Source organism: Macaca mulatta, chromosome 15 (genome assembly GCF_049350105.2).
Source record: "Macaca mulatta isolate MMU2019108-1 chromosome 15, T2T-MMU8v2.0, whole genome shotgun sequence".
In the NCBI taxonomy this organism is placed as follows: domain Eukaryota; kingdom Metazoa; phylum Chordata; class Mammalia; order Primates; family Cercopithecidae; genus Macaca; species Macaca mulatta.
In genome coordinates, this window is record NC_133420.1 from 114586297 (window position 1) to 114609626 (window position 23330).

Here is a 23330-nt window from a genome sequence, read left to right on the forward strand (position 1 = left end):
CCAAGACAATTTTAGAGCAGAAAAATAAAAACAAAACAAAACGCTACAAGGTGAAGGGGAGGAGCAAAATGCAGCAATTGACAGTAAAGGCTAAGTATGAACAGTTAAGCGTTAACGAAACACTGGATCAGCAAAGTTTAGGGCGCCTTCAGAACTGAGCCCAGAAAGAATGGCAGGCTTTATAGGAGCCAAAGTAGATAAATACCATGTGCAACACCAGAGAGAAGGGTAGATACACAAAGTACAGAAGTGTGTTCATTGCATACAGCATCACCTTAAAGAATAGTTAAGAGATGGTCTAGTGAGACTGGAAAAAGCTGATAAAACTTTAAATAGACTTCTCTAATGTAAGACTTCCTGTTGACTGTTAACATGTTTAATAGTAATCTCTAAGAGAAGAAGTACAATATGGAGTATTTCCCTGCATTAATCACATAGCCTTTTTTTTGTTAATCATGTGGATGTCACTGTACACATGGCTTAGCTTCACTTTTGTCACTAGCATATTGTTATCCATTGTTATATTTTGTTGTGATATGCCTATTAAATTAACATAGTAAGAATAAAAGACTCTTTTCATTATCATATTTAAACCAAGTCTGAAACTCAAGATTCTAATACACACAGAGGTCAGGTGTCATTCATCTGATTTTTCAGTACTTGCTACACTTTGTTTAGGATATCACAAATAGTATAATTAGGAAACAAAATCCTGAAATGACATCTTCACTACTCCATTCTTTATTCAATTTGTACTAAATATTATCACTCAATATGAGAACAGTTTAAGCCTACAGTATTTTAAACATCCTTTTAGTGCTGATAAGAATTTTAAGTATTTTGAACCCCTTAAGATGTAGATATTTATCTTTAGACTTAGACCTAAAGGTAAACATATTAAAAACGAAAACCATACCACTGCAGCAGCTTGAAGGTACTTCAGAGCTTCTCGCCCAGTCCAGTGCACCTATAAGCCTCACCACTACACGTATAATAAAGAAATCATGACGCCTCAATGTCACATAACTAGTCAAGTACCAAGATCAAAAGTGGAGCTCAAGTCACCTACCTTCCCAGTGTGCTATCTTTTTATCACACCATAAAAGACCATGTGACATTTTAATTGGAAAACCTGAAAAATAAAGAATGTAAAATGTGACAAAATCTGGGGTAAATCAACTTCAATAGCCTTTAAAACACATGGTTAGCAAAAGTTAAAGACATTTTTTTCTTTCTACAAAAGAGGCAAGACAAATCAAATGTAAAAGCTAGAGATTTATTGTTATTTTGTGATTAATAAATTGTCAAATTAGTTATGACACTATCCCACACTGAATACCACATTCGCCAGTACAGAAGTTTTTAAACCAGACTGAGGCATCAAGCAGAAAGAGCAAAGACACATGAATACCCTTCTCAACAATCTCTACTCATGCCTCCACCATAACCTTTGTACTTGTTTTCCTCCTGGGGAAAGTGTCAGAACAGTGCATGGACTGGTGGGTAACCTGGCCTCTTAACCTTTTTTAATAGCAAGCAACGTACAGAAGTAATGGAATCAACTTGTATTTCCCTTGATTTTATTGGTCTGAATTCATTTTAGGTTACTTTAACATTTTAATTTCCTGTAACTGTACATGAGAGAATATAATCACCTAAGAGAATACTGAACCAGAGTCAGCCAAATGTATTACTGACCCTAAACTCTGTTTTAATTGGTCCTAAAGGAATGTACCACCCCAACAGTTTGGGAGTTAGGCAAACAGAATTCTTTGGGGAGGGAAGAAAAAGGCTATAAAACAGCCAAATGTACTCAACATCATTAAAACGGCTCTTTGTTTTTCACCCCTGAATGATACTTCTTTACTATACTATATGCACAGAAATCCTAACAGAATCTTGGTTGCCAGTATTATTTAAGCTGGCCCCATCCAGGATAGATTCCACTGCCCGCCCCCCCCACCCCGTCCCCCTTTCTGAGGCTCTGAAAAGCACAATATTTAACTATTTCGTAACAGAACTACCAAAACACTCCAGAAACAATTGGCTCACAACTCATTTTAAATTCGTGTATTGCCTGTGCATGAGAAAACAGATAAACCCAAAAGAGAGTTCTATTTTTATATGGCGATTAAAAATAACTGAAACATTTAGACACTTTTTCAGTGAAAGCAACATTTCAATTACAAATTTTAATGCCTGTTAAACTACCTATGGGAGAAGCTGAAAAGTCCTAGGCAAATGCACTTTGGGGTATACTACAGTGTTCCTTCAGTCTGCACAAAGATTAAGGTAATTTACAGTCAATCTGTGAATGAATGTTGAGACAATGTTACATTATGTGTCTGTACAATTAATTGTCCTTAAAGAGATAACCAGAATCAGTTTTTCTACTATATTTTCAACAAACCTGACTAACCGGCACTTTTGCTGGGAGATGTTTGTCAAAGATGCTGTAAGATTCTATACAATTAGGAAATACTCGGCTTTAAGAGTATTTTCTTATCTTCACTTTTTTGGTTACAGGTGTTTTGCTCAGATAGCCTATTGCAGTATGTTTCTAGAAATGCAGTCCCAAATGTGCATACTCTATATGTATACAAATAAAGCAAAATTATCAGTAGTATAAATCTTACAGCATTTTGTTTGCAAAAATGCATGCCAAAGTCACAATAAGCAATATTGTACCACAAATTAGAGTGCAAATGATTTGCTTCTTTTTAATGCTTTTATTCTACATAAATTACTACCATAGGCTAATGTTTAAAAAGCAAATAAATTGGACAGATGCAGGACAAAATCTGGTCACCCAACTATAAAAGGTGATGTTTTTAAAAAATTACAATAAATGCAGAAGTGATGCATGCAGTAGCCTTAAATGAAAAGCACTGATTCCCACTGTTCCAGAAAAGAAAAATACAGAAAAACCCACACATCTTACTGTACTCCACCTTAAAATGCATCATATTGGGTTTGTTTATAACAGCACAGAATTCCAAGAGTCAAAATGAAATAAAGCGGGTATTTTAAAGTTTAAGAGCCGTTATCAAAAATAAATTACATTTTTTCAAGATACAGAAATGCTGCTATGATGGCTGGGAGCCCAGTAACCTTTCAATAGCTGCATTGATATCACCTCCTGTGGCTATTAGAGCTTGCAAGTTTGCTTCACGGTTCAAAAATCCCATTGCACTGAGTTGTTCCAGTTGTTGCTGAAATCTGACTTCTGGATTCTGTAGCTATTAAAGAAAAAAAAAAATTAATCCAACTCTAAAGGAAGCCAGTCCATGCCACACCTGACTGACTTTTAAAATTTTTTAATTGCTTTTTTATAACATATGCTGATCTACTGAGCTTCAAAAACACTGCCCACCTCTTGAAACATATCCAACATATTTAAAAGTCCATTAGCACTTTATTTTAAATAGTCTAGTTTATACCTAATCACGTCAAATAGATCACGACTCTACTTTGGTGGGGAAGGGGGGGAAGCTTAATAAACATCAACCGTTATTTTAGAGGATCATGTACGTGCAGAAAAATTTGAACACATATATATATACAAATAGTTCAGAATTAGATGATTTGTGTAGCTACTGACCAATTGAGTAACTTATAAAAGCCGGTATCCTCATGTATGAAATTCTAAAGTTTCAATGATTCTTTGAATGAATGTGAGTTTAACTTGCACACTGGACAGTCAATTCTTAGAAAAGAGTTTCAGTTTCAGGCCCAAAATTATACTCTTAATTCTGACAATTCAGCAGCATCAAATCTTTTCTTCAGAAATGAAGTTAAAAAAAAAAAAAAAAAAAACCCACATAAATCACATAAATGACCAATCAATCCTAGGCCTACTTGGTAATTCGGAGGTAAGTTAACTTATGTAACAATTCTAATACTCCAAATCCTTCTTTCTTATTTATTCCATGAATACTTACTGAGTACCTACCATGAGCCAGAAACTATACTACGCTGGCTTATCAGGAATACAGATATGTATAAGACAGAACACTACTCTGTTTATTGTATTTAGTAAGGCCTGAAAACAGAAAGCAGGCCGGGCACAGTGGCTCACGCCTGTAATTCCAGCACTTTGGGAGGCGGCTAAGGCGGGTGGGATAGCTTGAGCTCAGGAGTTTGAGACCAACCTGGGCAACATGGCGAAACCCCATCTCTACAAAAAATACAAAAATTAGCCAGGTGTGGTGGTCTGCGCCTGTAGTCCCAGCTACTCCGGAGGCTAAGGTGCAAGGATTGCTGGAGGCCAGGAGGTGCAGGATGCACTGAGCTGTGATGGCACCAGCCTGGGCAGTCTGTCAAAAGGGGAAAGGGTATGGGAAAAAAAAAAGGAAAAAGGAAAGGCAAAGAGGGGAAAGGGGGGAAAGAGGGGAAAGAGGAAAAAGAGGAAAAGAGAAAGGGGAAAGGGGAAGAGGAAAGAGAAAAGGGAAAGGGGAAGAGGAAAGAGAAAAGGGAAAGGGGAAGAGGAAAGAAGAAAGGTAAAGGGGAAAGTGGAAAGGGAAAGAAAAGAAAAAAGAAAAGACACCCAGAAAAGAAAACAGAAAGCACCTAACAGACCTTGAGACATTAAGAAGTTTGGGGACAACCTAATAAAACAGGCTTGAACTGGCGATCATCTTTATATAATGGCACATTATTAGTAAAGCCAATGTATGTTTGTAGATGCAAGCACAGTATTGGGGGTCCATATTCTTTAGCCACATTTACGAGATATATATATATGTAACAAGCTACCACAGGAGATGGTGTAATGGGTGGAGTAAGGTAGTCAGGACTTTTTTCCAGTCAAAAGACAGACTAGAATACAGTTGTCCTGGAAGTACTTGAGATAATCAAGTTTCCATTCCTCCCTAAGAACTTTTTTAAAGCAAAACCTATTTCAAATGATTTTCAAATAGGAACTTAAAAAAAAAAAAATGCATTTTAAAAGGCAATTTCTAAAAAGTAAGACTTTAGGTTGTAGCATGTCTTCTCTACAACCGTAACAACGTTCCTTTAGTGTCTCAGATAGCACCAAAGTCAACAACTTTTGTAATGCCTGTTTTCTTACTCAATATCCTTAAGACCGTATTTTTCATTAACCTAAACACCTAAGAACTACTGCTTTCCTTTTTCCTTCTTTTTGGAAATTTCTAAATTTCCAACATTAAGGAATACAAAACGTGAATGGAAAAGAACTGATACCTGAGGATTTACTCCAGCAAGAGCCTGTAGCATCTGTTGAATAAACTGCTGATGTCCAGGTTCAGTGGTTCCTGCTGTGGGGCTTGTGTTTTCACTAGGTGTGGCGTTAGATCCATTGGTTCCTGAAGAGCCTCCAGTGCTTCCTAATGCCCCCAAGCCAGGAGTAAACCTAGAGAAAGCACAAAAAGGAAATATCCTAAGGTCCTGCAAAACCAGAGGCCAGTCCATAAATCGGTTACTTTTTAATATAATTAAGCTAAGCTATTTTCTTAAAATAAGCCCTTTTGGCCTGGTGCAGTGGCTCATTTTGGGAGACCGATGATCCCAGCAGCCCAGGAATTTGAGATCAGCCTAGGCAACATTGTGAGACTTCATCTCTACAAAAAATAAAAACAAAATTAGCTGGGTGTGGTGGTGCACACCTGTAGTATCTGTTACTTGGCAGGCTGAGGTAGGAGGATTGCTTGAGCCCAGGAGGTAGAGACTGAAGTAAGCCGAAATTGCACCACTGCACTCCAATCTGGTCGACAGAGTGAGACTCTATCTCTAAAAAGAATTTAAAAAATAATAATAATGTTTAACTTTGAAAACCCTGACTTAAAAACAATCATGGCCAGGCACTGTGTCCCAGCTACTGGGAAGAATGAGGTGGGAGGATCACCTGAGCCTAGAAGTTCAAGTTCAGCCAGGGTAAAAGAGCAAAAATCCAACTCCTAAATAAAAAAAAAAGCGGGGGGAGGAGATAGGGGACCAGGTGCCGTGGCTCATGCCTCTGATCCCACTTTAGCAGGCCGAATCGCTTAAGCCCAGAAGTTTGAGACCAGCCTGGGCAACATGACAAAATCCCATCTCTAAAAACAACAAAAATACATACATACATACAAACATATATAAATAAACAAATTAGCTGGGTGTGGTGGTGCACACCTGTAGTCCCAGCTACTCAGGAGGCTGAGGTGAGAGAATCCCTTGAGCCTGAGAGGTAGAGGCTGTAGTGAGCCATGATTGCACCACCACACTCACAGCCTAGGCGACAGGGCAAGACCCTGTCTCCCCAACAACCAAAAAAAAAAAAAAAGGCAGAATACTACTAAATCTGAAATTCTCAGAGAAAGTAACCATTATGCACTTTCATCATCTTCCCCAAATAAGCCTACCCTGGGATGAGGCCCGGGGCTTCCGTTGCTAATGTCTGTAAACCCTGTTGAATCTGTAACAAGGCCTGCATTGCTCTAGGGTTTGACATTGCTGATAGTGTATCAGGATTCTGCATCTAAGGAAGAAAGAAACTAGTGGTTACAAAGGAATTAAAATCAGTGAAGGTAAATTTTTAAATCTTTGTTATGCTTCTGGAGAAAATCTAAAACCTTACACCTGGACACTGGTAATCCATAATTTCTTTCCCAAAATAAACACAAGTGTCTCCTCTTTGACAGCAAACCTAGTGTGCAAATCATTACTTGACCTCCTCCTAAGTCCATCATGAAAGCCATTTTCATAATGGAAGAAAATCAGGAGCTACTTTGGAAGCCACAACTATTTCCTTTCTCCAACAGAAGATAAAGTATTACTTCTAAGAGACAACCTCCAAATGCACAATTCTTATGACATGGTAATATGGTAAAAGCCACATATTCCACCTAACCAAGTGTTACCTGTTACTGATATAACAATTTTACCAGTAAGGTACACTCTAAAACAACAGTTCCAAATTTGACATTAATACATGTATGCTGAGTTTAGCTTTACTACTTCCAAATATACACCACCTGACTAACCAAAGATAGGCTTACATCATTACAATAGATCAAGGACACCAACCTTGGAAAATGGTTTACAGGCCTGAGAGTCATCTGCATAATATATGAAGCTCTAGAACTACCAGTTTCAAAACACCAAAACTAACTTCTCTTTTGTCGTTTTAAATAATAAAATACCATGGCAATCTCAAGTACTTGTTTATAATATAACCTTCCTTATATGACAACACTGACCATTTAAATCTTACTAATCCCGAGTTTGAGGAAATGAGATCTACCCGTTGAAAAAAAAAAAAATTCGATTAATTTGGAAGAAAACAACCTGTAAAACAGAATAGGGTAGCTCTTTCCTGTTACTCAAAATTAGTTAAACCATAAAGCGTAACATGACACAAGGAAGCACTTCAAAGTTAGTACAGTGAAAGGAAATGGTTTATGGTATTAACAAAGCATTCAAAATCCTAGGTCCTAAAAAGCAAAAACAAAATGGTTCTTTCCTCAGAATTTGTTTAAGAAACATAAGCAAAAGGTCAGCAACGAAATGGGACTCAGTTAAGATCAAGCTGAATTCTCTACGAATTGACAGCATTATTGGTCTCTATTCTATGTTTTGCTATCAGCCAGAGAAGAGCAAGGAAAATGTTTATCATCAAATTTTTTCAAGCAAATCATTACCCAAGACAGCTAACATCTTGTCTTACTCACTTGTTGGAGGAAAGTTGGGAGCTGTTGTCTCATTTGTTCTTGAAGCTGAGGATTTCCAGCAAATAGGGGATTATTCAGCATCATCTATGGGGCAAGTGTTCAAACAATTTTAACTGGAAATATCTGAAACAAGTAATGTACCTTGTTTTATTCTATCTTCCCCCAAGTGCCTAAACTGGCACTTAAAAGAGAGGAAGGTAGAACATAAATAAAAAAGGAAAAGGGAAGGTACTGTCCACAAGAGGGATCTCCAGAAGAATAAAAACAAAAACGAGGCATCTTTTCTCTCAACGAGAATGGTGGTTATGATAATGACATGCAATATCCTAAAAAATAAAAGGAATCATTTTCTTAGGCTTTTCCTTGAACAAAGGTGAACATTTGCCATTGAAAGAAAAATGGGAGTAACTGGCATTCATGAAGATATATTTTCTACTACACTGACAGAATAAACATAAACATCAATACATGAAACTATGTAACATGGCTTGCTTAGAAACCTCGACACGCAAGTGGCAGGCACAGAGAAAATCCAGATCTGAAAAGGACCACTACATCTACCTGCCTACTACAAAACAGCTAATATTAGGTCCAAAAAAATAACACCGCAAAACAGCAACCAACGTGCCAGAGAAATGGAGCTGCTAGGTGAAAATCAGCCAGGCCTAGCACCAACAGTCCTCTGGGGAAAGTATTTAAATGATTTAAGACCTAAAATATGTAAATCCATTTGAGAACACCAAGATTAGCATCTGGATTTCACCTCACTACCACCAGAGATGAGAAAAGTGGCATCTCCTAACCTTCAAATAAACGTTAAGATTTTAAAAATCAGGATCAATATTAGTATGATGTCATATACCTAAAAATAAGATTAAAATACACAATCAGCATAACCAGAAACTAATAAATTCTTGTAGCTTCAAAAGACACATTTTATATCATTTTCTCCAGATGGAGTAAAAAAGTCAACTAACAAGGATTTACTGACAGCCTATTTACCTATCCAAAGTCTGGGGAGAAAATGATCCTCGCCATAAAGTAGTTAACTGTATTTAAGAGCAATGTAAATGCCGGTAGAGTAAATTCACCCCAATTCTTGCAAAGTGATCTTTTAGTTAATTTCAATACAATAACCAAAGCAGATGTCAGACAACCTTTCAGGAATATACAGTATTTATTTCAAAGTGACCAATAAGTTCACAGTAAGTAAACTAATATCAGCTTAAGGTCAACAAACCTGCTTCTTTATTGGTTCCAGTCAAATAATTCTTTATTATGAACATATTAACGAGGTTAGCACACATATCTTTTGGAATTTACTTCATTTAATATTAAAAAAGCATGTCATCTTAAATGTATTTATTCGCAGATAATCATCTCATTTGATTAGGATATTTCTTATAACTTACCTGAGTGCTTATACTACAAGATTTTACACTCAAGACTCTTTTTAAATATTTAAAAATCAAAAGAATAGAAAAGACTCTTTTTAAATATTTAAAAATCAAAAGAATAGAAAAAAACACAGATTTTAATCTGCAGATAACAAGAACACTGTAATGGTTTCTAAACTATCTGTAATAAAAGACCTGCCAATCTAGTATTAGCAACATTGTGCTTTACAGTAAAAAAATAGTATGTGAGTGCTCAAGTCACTTTACTAATGTAAGATTATTACAAATTGCTAGGCATGTGCTTGTTAAAGTCAAATTTTGAAAGCAAGATGCACATTCAGTATTAGCCATATACACACTTAAAATGGCTTATTATGGTAAATTGAGGCATTTAATACTAACAACTCAGTCTGATAAGTTTCATATGCATAAATCAATCTTCCATAAAATGTACCTCCAATATACAGAATCACAGACACAAAAATTCTTCTTAAAATTCGTTATTTCCAATTTCACAAATTTGGTGAGGGCATAAGTTATTACTGAGAATTATACGTCAAAGATACTTGAATCAATATAGTTCTAGAATTTAGAAAATAAAAACCATTCATTTGACTTAAAGCTTTTAAAATGTAAGGGATGGGATTAACTATAAAGTCCTCCAAATTCCTGACGCACTACAGAAGCCGTTTTTAACAAACAGCAAATATTAACTACAGATGATCAAGGTTTATTTCACATTCTCCGTGGTTTTTCAAGCCCTATGGTAAGGAACCTAGACAGTACCTAGAGAACTTGAGGGGGAAGGAGTTATCAGATGCAATTATCTCAAAATGTCTAAGGATGGGGCCCAAGCGTCAGTACTGTCTATAAAGCTTCCCAAGTGATCCTGAATGTTCAGCCAGCATTGAGATCCCCTAATTTTCTTAGCTGTGGTCTCTTTAGAAACAAATTAGAAAAAGGAATACATTAATAAGGGACCAGTATACGATCTTCAGCAGGGAAATCAATAGTTGAAAGAATGAGAACATTGTTCTGACAAATCCCCCTGTCTTTAATAAATGACTTCATACTATTTTACAACTGCCATTTTGAGTGTGACTATTATAATCAAACGTATTAACATTGCTCTTAATTGCTTTCAAGATTTACAATTAAGTAGTTTATCTTCAAAAGAGTGGGCATTCCATAACTTTGTACTTGTCTCCTAACTCAACATATGTAGAAACAAAGGAAACCTGCACTTCTTTCTAGTCAATGAATGGCAGAGATAAAGATGTTTTGTATTAATTTACGACAAAGAAGTACATGGTCTAAAAAACTGGAGACACAGTTTACTTTTCTAGTGTGTTAAGATATCGTACACAACACAAATGTGCCAAAAATCACAATTACTAGATTAGGTTATTTTAATTCACACTGCACAGTCCTTTTCAATACAATTACAAACTCACCTGCGCAGCAAGGTCAGGATTCTGGCTTAGTGACTGCATCATGCTTCTCATGTAGGGAGCAGACAACATGTTTTGCATAAGTTGTGGGTTTTCAGTTATTTGTTGCAACAAGCTCTGCATTCCTGGTGTGTTGAACATACTAGCTGAAAGTTTGTTTTAAAAAAAGACATATTAAGGAAAAATACACAAAAGTTAAAGCTTTAATTTTACCAGGTACAAATGATTATACATATTATGTATCAATTGAACTATGAAAGAACTTTAAAACTAAAAGATCTCTAAAAGTACATGCCCAACATATACCAGGAAAAGAGGACTTACGAGTTTAAACATTCTGGTTGTATTTACGGTAAAATCTTGTCTAATGGAGGACTTCTGAAGTCAACTTAAGGCAAAAATTAGATACGGTCAAAATTACTGCTGAAAAATTCCATACAGTGAAAAAGACTGAGCCAACTTTTCCTCCAGGACTGCGAAGGATTAATTAGAATCATATTTGGCACTCAGTATCGCTTACCCTTATGAAAGAAGGAAGCCCTCATGTCCAAAGGAACAAAAGATTTATGCCTCCACCCATTTTCACTGTGTACTGCCACTCACTAAGTAAAATAGTAGGCACATTTAACATTTGAAACCACAGGTAACAGTGACTCCCAGCAGTATCAGGAGCCTGACTACCTGGGTTCAAATCTAACCTAACCCCTGTGATCTTGGGCAAGTTATTTAGTGTCCTCATGTTTAGCATTCCCCATGTGTAAAATGGAGAAAGCGGTATCTACTTCATAGGGTGGTTGTAAGAAATTAATGTATAAAGCACTTGTTATGATTATTGTTTTTCCTTTAATTGCCAAGGGCTACAGCTGAATTTATGTGAATCCCATATCTGATGACAACTGCATATTCAGGCAAATTTTCTTTGAAAACTAAGTTAATTTGCTTGACTTACACCTAGATTTTCAACTGCCAACTAGATACACTCAAACTCAAATATATTATCAAACTTACTATGCCAAGTCAACTCATCAGGTTTTTCATCTCTCTTCTGCTATTCCATCCAGTGTAGTTATATCAGGCTTAAGACATCTAACTCCTCTTGCGTATCTTTCTAGTTTATTATAATTCTACTGTTTTTAATAGTTCTTGTTTTTCCTATTTTCTCATGTTGTAAATTTTAACGTAGGTTTTTTCACATCCTAGAGTCCAACCTTGGAGATACTGTGGGTTTGGTTCCAGACTGCTGTGTAATAAAGCAAGTCACACACATTTTTTGGTTTCCCAGCCCACACACAAGTTGTTTGCATGACACTGTAGTCTATTAAGTATGCCACAGCCTTCAGTCTAAAAAACACTCTGCACACAAATTTAAAAATACTTTATTGCCAAAAGTTGCTAACAGTGAGTCAGTTGGTGGTCGCTAAAGGTTGAGGTGGCTGTGGTAACTTCTTAAAATAAGGCAACAATGAAGTTTGCCACATCAGGAAAACTTTGTTGCCTTCTATGCTGTTTGATAGCATTTACCACAGAACTTTCAAAATTGGAGCCAATCCTCTCAAACCCTGTCACTGCTTTATCAACTAAGTATATAAAACATTCTGAATTTTTTGTTGTCATTTCAACAATGTTCACAGCATCTTCACTTAGAGCAGACTCTATCTCAAGAAACCGCTCTTTGCTCATCTACAAAAAGCAACTCATCTGTTCAAGTTTTTTCATGACATTGTAGCAACGCAGTCAGTGTTCAGGCTCCACCTCTTCTTTTCATTTTGAACTGAGATGGAGTCTCGCTTTTGTCACCCAGGCTGGAGTGAGGGGAGTGGCACGAACTCAGCTCACTGCTGCCTCCAATTCCTAGGTTCAAGGGATCCTCCTGCCCAAACCTTCCAAAGTGCCGGGATTACAGGTATAAACCAACACATCTGGCAGGCTCCACTTTACATTCTAGTTCTCTTGCTATTTCCACTACTTCTACAGTCCCCTCCTCCACTGAAGTCTCGAACTCCTCAAAGGCATCCATGAGGGATAAACTTCTTCCAAACTGCTATTCATGTTGATATTTTGACATCCTCTCCACGAATTAGGAATGTTCTTAATGACACTGAGAATGGTGAATCCTTTCCAGAAGGTTTTCAATTTACTTTGCCCAAATCCATTAGAGGACTCATTATCTAAGGCAGCTACAGTCTTATGAAACATATTTCTTAAATAAGACTTGAAATTGCTCCTTGATCCATGGGCTGTATGCAGAATGAATGCTGTGTTAGTTAGCAGGCATAAAAACAACATTAATCTCCTTGTACATCTCCATCAAAGCTCTTGCGTGACTACATGCACTATCAATGAGCAGTAATATTTTGAAAGGAATCTTTTCCTTAGCAATGTCTCACCAGTAGACTTAAAATATTAAGTAAACCATGCTGTAAACAGATGTGCTGTCATCCAGGCTTTTTTTTTTTTTTTTTCCTATTTATAGAGCACAGGTAGAATAGATCTAGCATAATTTTTAAGGCCCTAGGATTATTGGAATAATAAATGAGCACTAGCTTCACCTTAGTCACCAGACACATTAGCCCCTAACAGAGTCAGCCTTCCCTTTGAAGCACTGAAGCTAAGAATTGACTTCTCTATAGAAATGAAAATTCTAGATATCTTCTTCCAATAGAAGGCTGATTTTCACCTACATTAAAAACTGGTTGTTTCATGTAGCCACATTCCTCGATGATCTTATCTACATCTTCGGGATAACTTGCTGCAGCTTCTACAACAGCACCCGCTGCCTCACCTTGTACTTTCATGTTATGGAGATGGCTTCTTTCCTTAAACCTAAGCTAGTCAACTTCAGCTAGTTTCCAACTTTTCTTCTGCAGATTCCTTACCTCTCAGCCTTCATAGAATTAATGAGAGTTAAGGCCTTGCTCTAGGTTAGACTTTGGCTTAAGGGAATGGTGTGGCTGGTTTGATTGTCTATCCAGATCACTACAATTTTCTCCACATCAGCAATAAAGTTGTTTCACTTTTTTGTCATTGATGTCTTCACTGGAGTAGCACTTATAATTTTCTTCAAGAACTTTTCCTTCGCATTCACAACCTGGCGGTGTGGTGCAAGAGGCCTAGCTTTTGGCCTATCTTAGCTTCTGATATGCCTCCCTCATTAAACTTAAGATTATTTCTAGCTTTTGATTTAAAGTAAGAGATGCAGGACTCTTTTTTTCTACTTGAATACTTAGAGGCCACTGTAGAGTTATTAACTGACCCAATTTCAATGTTGTGTCTCAGAGAACAGGGAGACCCAAGGAGAGAAAGAGAAGTGGAACAGCCAGTCAGCCCAACAGTCAGAACACACACATTTACTGATTAAGTTCGCCAGGTACAAGGTGGTTCCTGGTACCCCAAAACAATTACTAAAGTAACATCAAAGATCACTGATTACAGAGTCACCATAACAGAATAATAATGAAAAAGGCTGAAATATTGTGAGAATTATCAAAATGTGACACAGAGACATGAAGTGGGCACATGCTGTTGGAAAAATGGTACCAACAGACTTGCTCAATGCAGGCTCACTGCAAACCTTCAAACTGTGAAAATCACACTATCTGTGAAGCACAACAAAATGAGGTGTGTCTGTATTCTAAGCCAGGCTGGCAAACTACAGCCTGCAGGACAAATCTGGCCTATAACATGTTTCTGCTCAGCCAATGAGTTAAAAATTGCTTTTACGTTTCAAAGCCAGGCGTGGTGGTTCATACCTGTAATTCCAGCACTTTGGGAGGCTGAGGCTGGTGGATCATTTGAGGTCAGGAGTTCAAGACCAGCCTGGCCAACATGGCGAAACCCCGTCTCTACTAAAGATACAAAAATTAGCTAGGTGTGGTGGTGCACACCTGTAATTCCAGCTACTGGGGAGGCTGAGAAGGGAGAATCGTTTGAACCCAGGAGAAGAAGGCTGCAGTGAGTCAAGATCATACCAACGCACTCCAGCCTGGGCGACAGACTCTGTCTCAAACAAAACAAACCAAAACAATTTTTGGCTGAGCACAGCGGCTCACATCTGTAATCCCAGCACTTTGGGAGGCCAAGGCAGACACATCACCCAAGGACGTGAGTTTGAGACCAGCCTGGCCAACATGGTGAAACACTGTCTCTACTAAGAAAAAAATACAAAAAAATTAGCCAGGTGTGGTGCGTGCCTGTAATCCCAGCTACTCTGGAGGCTGAGGCATGAGAATCATTGGAACTTGGGAGGTGGAAGTTGCAGTGAGCCGAGATCATGCTACTGCACTCCAGCCTGGGTGACAGGTCAAGACTCGGTCTTTAAAAAAAAATCGCTTTATGTTTTTATTTTTAAATGGTTAAGGGAAAAACAAATCCAAGATAAACATTTTGTGAAATGTGAAAACTATCTGAAATTCAAATTTCAGTGTCCATGAATACCATTTTACTGGAACAGTCTTTCTCACTTATTGTCTATGGGTGTTTTGCACTTTCACAAAAGCAGTGAGGACTTGCAACAGAAACTGTCTATGGTACTGTCACTCCTTCACACTGTTATTTGTTTTGTTTTGAGACAGGGTCTCATTTCATCTCCCAGGCTGGAGTGCAGTGACGCCATCACAGTTCACTGCAGCCTCAACCTCCCTAAGTGCAGGTAATCCTCCCACCTCAGCCTCCCAAGTAGCCATACTACAGCTGCACAACATGCCCGGCTACTTTTTGTCTTCTTTGTACAGATGAGGTTTCACCACGTTGGCTAGGCTGGTCTCAAACTTCTGGGTTCAAGCAATCCACCCACCTTAGGCTCCCAAAGCGCTGGGATAACAAGTGTGAGCCACCATGCCACACCTGACCTCCTTCATACTGTTGTTCAGTATACTACTACAAACCACAGTGAATCAATTATACTCACGCAGCACAAAATCACTGCAGCATTAAAAAAAATAATAACCAGTATATACCAATCATGCCAGAACAAGAAAAAAGGAAGAAGGGGAGTTACAAATGTCAGGTTTCTAAGGCACAGTGGAATATATTTTATTAAATGAGATGGCAAAACTTGTGTTTCTTATGCAATGACACTGAAAGAATACAACATATATAAACACTTCCGGCACAACTACTCATCACAATACTCCCCACTCACAGAAAAGCAATGGTCAGAAAAAATATAAACTTTAAAACGAAATACCTCATCATAGCCACTTTTTCACAAAAATGAAAATAAGACTGCAACCAAAGTTAAGTTTCCAAGTAACTTGTTAGCCAAAGAAAGCCAAGTACTAGTGATGACTAACAGTTAATTAAATCTTGATTGCAGTAACCAAATGTGTCCAGAGAAAATAAACTCACTGAAGTCTACTCGGCTCTCAGGAAGAACAGTTTTTCTCAGAGTTAAGGATATCAATATTCAATTTAAAAACAATGCAAATGATTCTGAGTGCTATTTCTAAGTTCCTGATGAGCTGACAGATGTTACTGATACTGCTCAATTGTATGAGGAATCAATGGCAAGTTTGAAGTGACCAAAAAATTATCCTCTATAAATAATCTGAATGGAACAACCAGGGTAAGACTATTTTTTAAAAAGCTGAGAAATACGAATTTTATATAACTTGAAGTAGAATCTGCTATGTGCGGAATTAAAAGGACTTAGTTGGACATATTTTCAAAGCATATAAAAATGTAAGGTATTTAACCTTAAAGACTATAGTTATTCACTGTCTTATTCATCAGGAGCTACTCTGGAAAATATTTTGATCTATCTTGAACCAGGAGATCACATACTACTGAACCAGGAGTATCAATGAGGAGCATTGTTCACTCCTGTGAACTTAACCATAGTCAACTTCATTACTTTTATTAACAATAGCTCAATATTCTGACATTATATATATCTGACAATAGCTCAACATTCTAACCACACAAAAGGTTGATGGTGACTTAGCAGATGTAAAGTTTCATTGCATTATTCTATCAGCTCACGCCAAAGACTAAAATTTTGGTAAATGAGAACCACCACCCTGTCAACCTACCAACAACCAAACACTGAATTACTATATGAATTCGTTTTTCTTAGAGACTTCGTAATGCTTCTCCATGAATTCAACCTACAACTACAAAGCAAAGCAGCATTCATGTGTGATCATACTAAAGTTATTTTGACAACTAAAATTGTTTGAATCACAACTAATGTCAAGGTGCTTTACAGACTTCCTATGTTGTCAAAAAAAAAAAAAAAAATCACGAGAAACGAGATCTCCATTCCCACAAATTTGAATATTTACTTTTGAGCTCATACTACCAGCAACATTTTTCAGACCTCAATGCAAATGCAAAGGCAATTCACATTTCAAAATTCACTTAACTGTGCAACTGAGGAGCTACTATCTAATCTTCGCTTTGAAGTGATTAATCTGAATGTAATGGCATGTTAAAAACAACATTATCTAATGGAATTCTATAAATGCCTTCCAAACTGATAAATATGCTATTAAAATCAAATGCTTTTGGAATGAGTATGTATTTTGAATAAAGTCAGTCAAGTCTCATTACATATCACTATTAACAGATGAACTTTGCAATTTTGGTAAACAGAACACTGAACCTCAATTAAGCAAAATGTTATTCCCCAAAAGAAGTCCCATTCTTCTTATCAGTAGATATAAGGAAAATATTGTAACTAAATATTACCAAATGTTTTATTTTGTCAATTAAAAAATTTGTGGAAATTTGTCTTTTGATGCAATATTCTCCATTTTGCCTCTTGGCCAGCAATAACTAAAGTATTATCTGACCCTTCACATGAAAAATCTGTCAACTCCTGCTCTAACACTTCCTTATATTCTAGAGTAAGTGCTTACAGGACCAAAGAAGAGTCAAGAATTTCATCTTTACATGTATGTGTGTGCATATATGTATGCATCAAATGTCACAGTTGAGTAAGAATCATAATACTGTACAAATATGCTGACAATCTGATAGGCCACAGCACAGAAAGTTCATTCTTGCTATTTCTTGTTTTCCTTTGATGGAAATATTAACATGAAATGTTAAAAGTATCAAACCATTAAATATCTGAGTAAAAGGTTGCAAATCTGATTTTTGGTTTTTGGTTTTTTAGACAAAAGTTATTACTGTAGACAACCATGGTAAAGGGAAAGAAAACAATAGCCTAACCATTCAGGAAATATGATTAAATCTTTGCCTGCTCTATATCCTTTAAAGTAAGAACAATGCAACCCTCTCAAAAAATTGTTAGTAAGTATCAAGCAAGGATTAAGTAGAATATAGAACAGATTTTTTATTGATTTTAAAATGGTATTCAGATTTTACAAAAACTATATTATATACATAAATCTCAAGATATCCACTGTATTCTATAAAAGAATATATATCAACTGTGATCATTAATTACTCTTCTCATTCTGATTCTTCTTTCAGGAATGAATTTTTAAAAATTCTTCATTCAGCACCTCATCTTTCCACTTTCTCTGCCAAAGTACAGGCAACTTTTAAAACATACCCAGTCTGTCTCATTTTAGGGAAGTGTTCCCATGCCTCATTTCTTCCTACTTATATGCCAAGCATTAGGACCAAAACTGTCACTATGGCTAATGATCTTGGACCTAATTCATGGACAAAACATCAGCATGTAGTATCTGAACAGCTGAAAGGAAGACATCTACTTACTGAGTCCAGTCTACAGAAAAGTGGACAAAAGTAAATTTCTAACCTGTTCACACATGAGAATCTGCTTTACACAAACACACATCTTAACCCCACTATGAAAAATTCAGCTCCACAAAGTCTGAGGGTAAGATCTGGGAATCTGATTTTTAATAAATCTGGCAGGTGCTCTGATGCAGCCAGTATAGCCTTGACCTCAAGACGCGTGCTTGACAATCTACTGATCTAAAAATACAAAACCAGGCTAAAGACAGCAAACATGTGCTCTAGTAACAACCATACAGATAACTAAGTGTTCTCTCTACATTTAAAGCTTCCATTTAAAAAAAAAAAAATGTGACCAGGTGCAGTGGCTCACGCCTATAATCCCACCAATTTGGGAGGCCAATGCAGGCGGATCACCTGAGGTCAGGAGTTCAAGACCAGCCTGACCAACATGAAGAAACCCCGTCTCCACTAAAAATACAAAATTGGCCAGGCGTGGTGGTGGGCGCCTATAATCCCAGCTACTCAGGAGGCTAAGGCTGAGGCAGAAGAATCGCTTGAACCCAGGAGGTGGAGGCTGCAGTGAGCCAAGACTGTGCCACTGCACTCCAGCCTGGGCAATAAGAGTGAGGCTCTATATCAAAAAAAAAAAAACATGAAAAAGATAGTTTATAAAAGATACTCACCATACACACACACACAAAAGCACAAAGAATAAGAGTATAAACAATGTTTTAATTATGTAAGTGAGGACAACAAAGAAAAAAGCCTGAGTTGTTATAAGCATACCTCCTACTCCAGGCACCAAATTTGGCGCAGTAGTACTCTGCCCAGCAGTGCCACTGGCAGCACTACCAGTAGTGCCACCCACAGTGCTGGTAGTGCCGCTGGAAGCTGATGAACTCTGGGAAGTCTGTGGAGCCCATGGATTGGGTAGTGGATCTCTATTTTCTGTACGGGAAGGTTGACTACCTTCACCAGAGGATGTATTGCTCACCAAGGAAGCAAATGGATTACCACCAAACTGTAATAAAGACAAAAAAATCACAAATAATAAGCTTTTGTTTTAAATAAGACAAGAAACTTTTTTTTTTTTTTTTGAGACGGAGTCTTGCTCTGTCGCCCAGGCTGGAGTGCAGTGGTGCGATCTCGGCTCACTGCTAGCTCCGCCTCCCGGGTTCACGCCATTCTCCTGCCTCAGCCTCCCAAGTAGCTGGGACTACAGGTGCCCACCACCACGCCCGGCTAATTTTTTGTATTTTTAGTAGAGACGGGGTTTCACCATGTTAGCCAGGATGGTCTCGAGCTCCTGACCTCGGGATCTGCACGCCTCAGCCTCCCAAAGTGCTGGGATTACAGACATGAGCCACCGTGCCCGGCCACTAAACATTTTAAAAACTGAAAACCACATTCCTCATATAAAAGCTACCCTCAGTCATACACATATTTGTGTTAAAACAGAAGCTACTCCTTGGCCTGAACCTTGGAGCCAGTGGATCACCTGCTCTTGTGCAGCACTCAGCATTGGTTCCTGAATATCTGTGTACATGCGCCTTAAAGCATTATATCCCCCTGGGATGCTTTCTAGGTTGCTCAAGGCTCGGTCCTGGTTCCTCATCATTTCCTGCATCATTGCTGGATTCCTGGCAAGTTCCAACGTCTAAGAAAAAGATTTCCGAAAAAATTTAAAAAGAAAAAAAGGCATTGAAATACACATGAATTACATGAATTACTTTATTAACTGCCATTAAACAAAGTTTATGGGAGGCCACTGTTTTGGACCAGCCTCCTGCACTATGCCCCAGCAGACCAGACCAAACCAAAATGGAGCCACTTGTGCCAAGTGCCATGTAATCAAGTCAACTATGAAAAGGGCCAGTTTCCCCCTCAAAACCATAGTAAGCTGCAGTCAACGTGAGTCACTGTAACAAGAAAGAGTTCCCTCCATTTTAACCCTATTAGGAAAGTAACTTTGAAATGACCCATCTGCTTTTTGTTTGTTTTTGCTTTCTTCAGCCCTTTTATGCCTATAAAGCCAACCTCTTCTGCTCAGCTCATGGGAACACTCTATTTTATAAAACGAGGTGTTGTCTGATTCTAGAATCACAAATAAAAACCAATTAAAGCTTTAGAGTTGTTGCAATTTTGTTTTTTTTTTTTTGTTTTTGTTTTTTTTTTTTTTTGAGACGGAGTCTCGCTCTGTCGCCCAGGCTGGAGTGCAGTGGCGCAATCTCGGCTCACTGCAAGCTCCGCCTCCCGGGTTCACGCCATTCTCCTGCCTCAGCCTCCCGAGTAGCTGGGACTACAGGCGCCCGCCCCTGCGCCCGGCTAATTTTTTCTATTTTTAGTAGAGACGGGGTTTCACCGTGGTCTCGATCTCCTGACCTTGTGATCCGCCCACCTCGGCCTCCCAAAGTGCTGGGATTACAGGCGTGAGCCACCACGCCCGGCCGCAATTTTGTATTCAATATACAAGGCAGGAGATTATTTTAAATAATCCCTGGTGTATTTCACCTCAAAAAAGGAACTTAGCATTCAAATAACATAAAGAAGGAAGCACTTCGTTAAGAGTGAATTTCCCATCTCCAACATTGGACTTTTTGATTCTTAATCCTTTAAAATAAACTATTTACAAAGATCCCTCAATTTAACAGAAAATTCAGAGTTCAAATAGCCAAATTAGGGCTTTGTTGAGTTTTCTTAAACAAAGGTAAGGATTTCTCTCTTTAGCTTAACCATACATATAGGACAATCTCGTTAATCATAGAAAATTACATAACAAATATATCATTTTTTAGCTAAACAAATTGAAAGAACTTTCCACATACTTGTCTCATTATATCTGGATTATTCAACATATGACTAATTTCTGGATTTCTCTGTATCAACTGCTGCATTTGTGGATTGGCCATAATTAATTGTCTCATCAGGTCAGGATTTGAGAGCATGCTCTGAACAAAGGGATTTTCCATGATCTGGACCATCATTTCAGGGTTAGACAAAAGTTGTCGCTGCATCTGACTCTGTAGTTCAGAGAAGTTGGTAGTATTCAAACCCAAGCTACTCAGACCTGCAAGTCCCCCAAGGCCACCTAAGAAGACAAAGGGCAAAAACATACAAACCAAAGTCAGAAAATTTATCATTAACATGACATAAACTATGAAGATGCAAAAAAGTATTAGTTGACCCAACAGTCTATCACAAGAAATCATTTAAAAACAAATCGAATACCTATTACTAATATTTAATTCCTATCATTGAAATTAGCCAAAAATTTACACTTTGGTTATTAAATTTAAGTAATAAAATCAACAAAATATATTTTCATGTGTGTAGTATAATACATAAATATATTTGGTCTTTCTCCTTGATCCTGAGTTACTAAAACCTTTGGAATTTTCTGAGTGACAGGAGTATCTTTTATTATTCATTACAAGCCCTTTTTGAAAATTATGCTAATGAAGTGACTTAGGCCCCTGGATAGCCTCAGAAAGGAGCTGGGCACCAGAAAGACAAAGTGATTAAAGGGCTGAAGCTTTCAGCCCCACCCACCAAGAAAGTGAGGGAAGGGAGCTGGAGATAGAGCTCTATGCAAATTCTTGAACAATAAGATTAAGAAAACTCAACATGAAAAGCATATCTGAGTGTTAGGAGAGTTGTGCGCTGAGGGGACCTGGAACCTTTGAGCTGAACTTCCATGCCCCACATACCTTGTGCCCTTATAATTCTCTGTCAAGATTTGTCTGTTTCTGAGTTGTATCCTTTATAATAAACAGGTAAACGTATAAGTGTTTTCTTGAGTTCCAGGTGCCATTCTAGCAATTATTGAACCTGAGGAGGAGGTCAGGGGAACCCCCAATTTAGAACTGGTCAGTCAGAAGTACAGGTGGCCTAGAACTTGTGACCAGTATCTGAAGTAGGGGCAGTCTTGTAGGACTAAGTCTGCTAACTTGTGAGATCGGATACTAACTGTAGGTAGGCAGTATCAGAAAAGAAACTGAATCTTGGACACAGAGCTGGTGTTGGACAACTGGCTGGTGTCAGAAAAAAACACTCCAGAATATGCCAGCTAAAGGAAGAAATAATAAATACACACACCAGACTATAGTTCTAATAATCTTTCCAAAAGACTAGTTTAAGTTCTATTAACAGGAAGCAGAATTCACCTATAAACTCTGGGTACAAGAGGGCTGATACTGCCAATCAAGGATACAGAAAGCCAGGGAACACTTGGAAATAGATTTCTCTTTGGAGGACTTAAACCAAGGAGAAACCTAACAGAGCAACAGGATGACCAAATGCTTACTTTGGTAATCACAAAGTGTTTACTTTGTAAAATTACATAACCAACCAAATGCATTCATTCCTCACTTACTAAGCACTTTTTATATATGCCAGAGACTGTGCTACACATGTATTGAGAATAAGGCAAAGAGAAAGACATTCTCAGAACTCAATCTAGTGGGAAAGACAGACAAGAAAATAAATGGCTACACAGATGTTAAGTACTTCAGTAAAGAATATTCACAGGATATTATGGTAATATAACCTAAGTGGAATGCCTACTTTCAGAAGAAGAGACAACACTTAATGAGTCTGGAGCATAAATACTTTGCAAGGAAACGTAAAGAAGGTTAGGAGGGGGACTGAATACTAGGCACAATGAACACCATATACAAAAAGCACAGAGATAAATGTATTAATGCATTCTTGAAACCACAAAAACTTCAGTATGACTAACTACAGTAGCAGATTGCAGTGCTCACCAAACATTTCATTTTTGCAGCCTTATTATTTCTTTTGCACTTGGACAGGCCTATGTGAAATGCCAAAGGACTACAAGAAATGGTATGTGCCACTTCTGGTCAAAGTATAGCAGGTTCAACTTAAAACCCTTTAGCTGTCTCTTCTGCCATGTTCCAAACGGTAGAGCTATAATACAGCAGAATGAAAAACGACTTTCATTACCTTGAGTCTCTGAGGGACTATATGGACGGGCACCTTACAAACCGGTAAAAAGCAAGTAGCATGCAGAAAAATGTAGCAAGAAATGAAGCTTTGTTGTAATAAGCCACTGAGTTTGGCTATCTATTATCAAAAGATAATGGATAACAGCACTTCGGGGGATCACAAGGTCACGAGAT

General features: G+C 37.7%; 1 protein-coding gene and 1 long non-coding RNA gene across 3 annotated transcripts in view; both read right to left on the bottom strand.

The window, feature by feature from the left end:
* The window catches only part of LOC144334738 (uncharacterized), a 47907-nt gene extending 46773 nt beyond the window's left edge, over positions 1 to 1134 (bottom strand). Inside the window, exon 1 of the long non-coding RNA XR_013404904.1 lies at positions 1070 to 1134. This is a non-coding gene — a long non-coding RNA (uncharacterized LOC144334738). The remainder of the gene's footprint in view (positions 1 to 1069) is intronic.
* Positions 1135 to 1260: 126 nt separating this feature from the next.
* UBQLN1 (ubiquilin 1) overlaps positions 1261 to 23330 on the bottom strand; it is a 47952-nt gene continuing 25882 nt past the window's right edge. The window contains exons 4-11 of one of the 2 annotated variants that reach the window (XM_015118002.3): positions 21015 to 21277; positions 19688 to 19846; positions 18976 to 19210; positions 10522 to 10664; positions 7671 to 7754; positions 6363 to 6478; positions 5206 to 5374; positions 1261 to 3239 (exon numbers count right to left, since the gene is read on the bottom strand). In XM_015118002.3, coding sequence (XP_014973488.1) covers positions 3087 to 3239; positions 5206 to 5374; positions 6363 to 6478; positions 7671 to 7754; positions 10522 to 10664; positions 18976 to 19210; positions 19688 to 19846; positions 21015 to 21277 — 1322 coding nt within the window. In that variant the 3' untranslated portion in view covers positions 1261 to 3086. The remainder of the gene's footprint in view (positions 3240 to 5205; positions 5375 to 6362; positions 6479 to 7670; positions 7755 to 10521; positions 10665 to 18975; positions 19211 to 19687; positions 19847 to 21014; positions 21278 to 23330) is intronic. The other variant, XM_015118003.3, reaches the window with a different exon arrangement.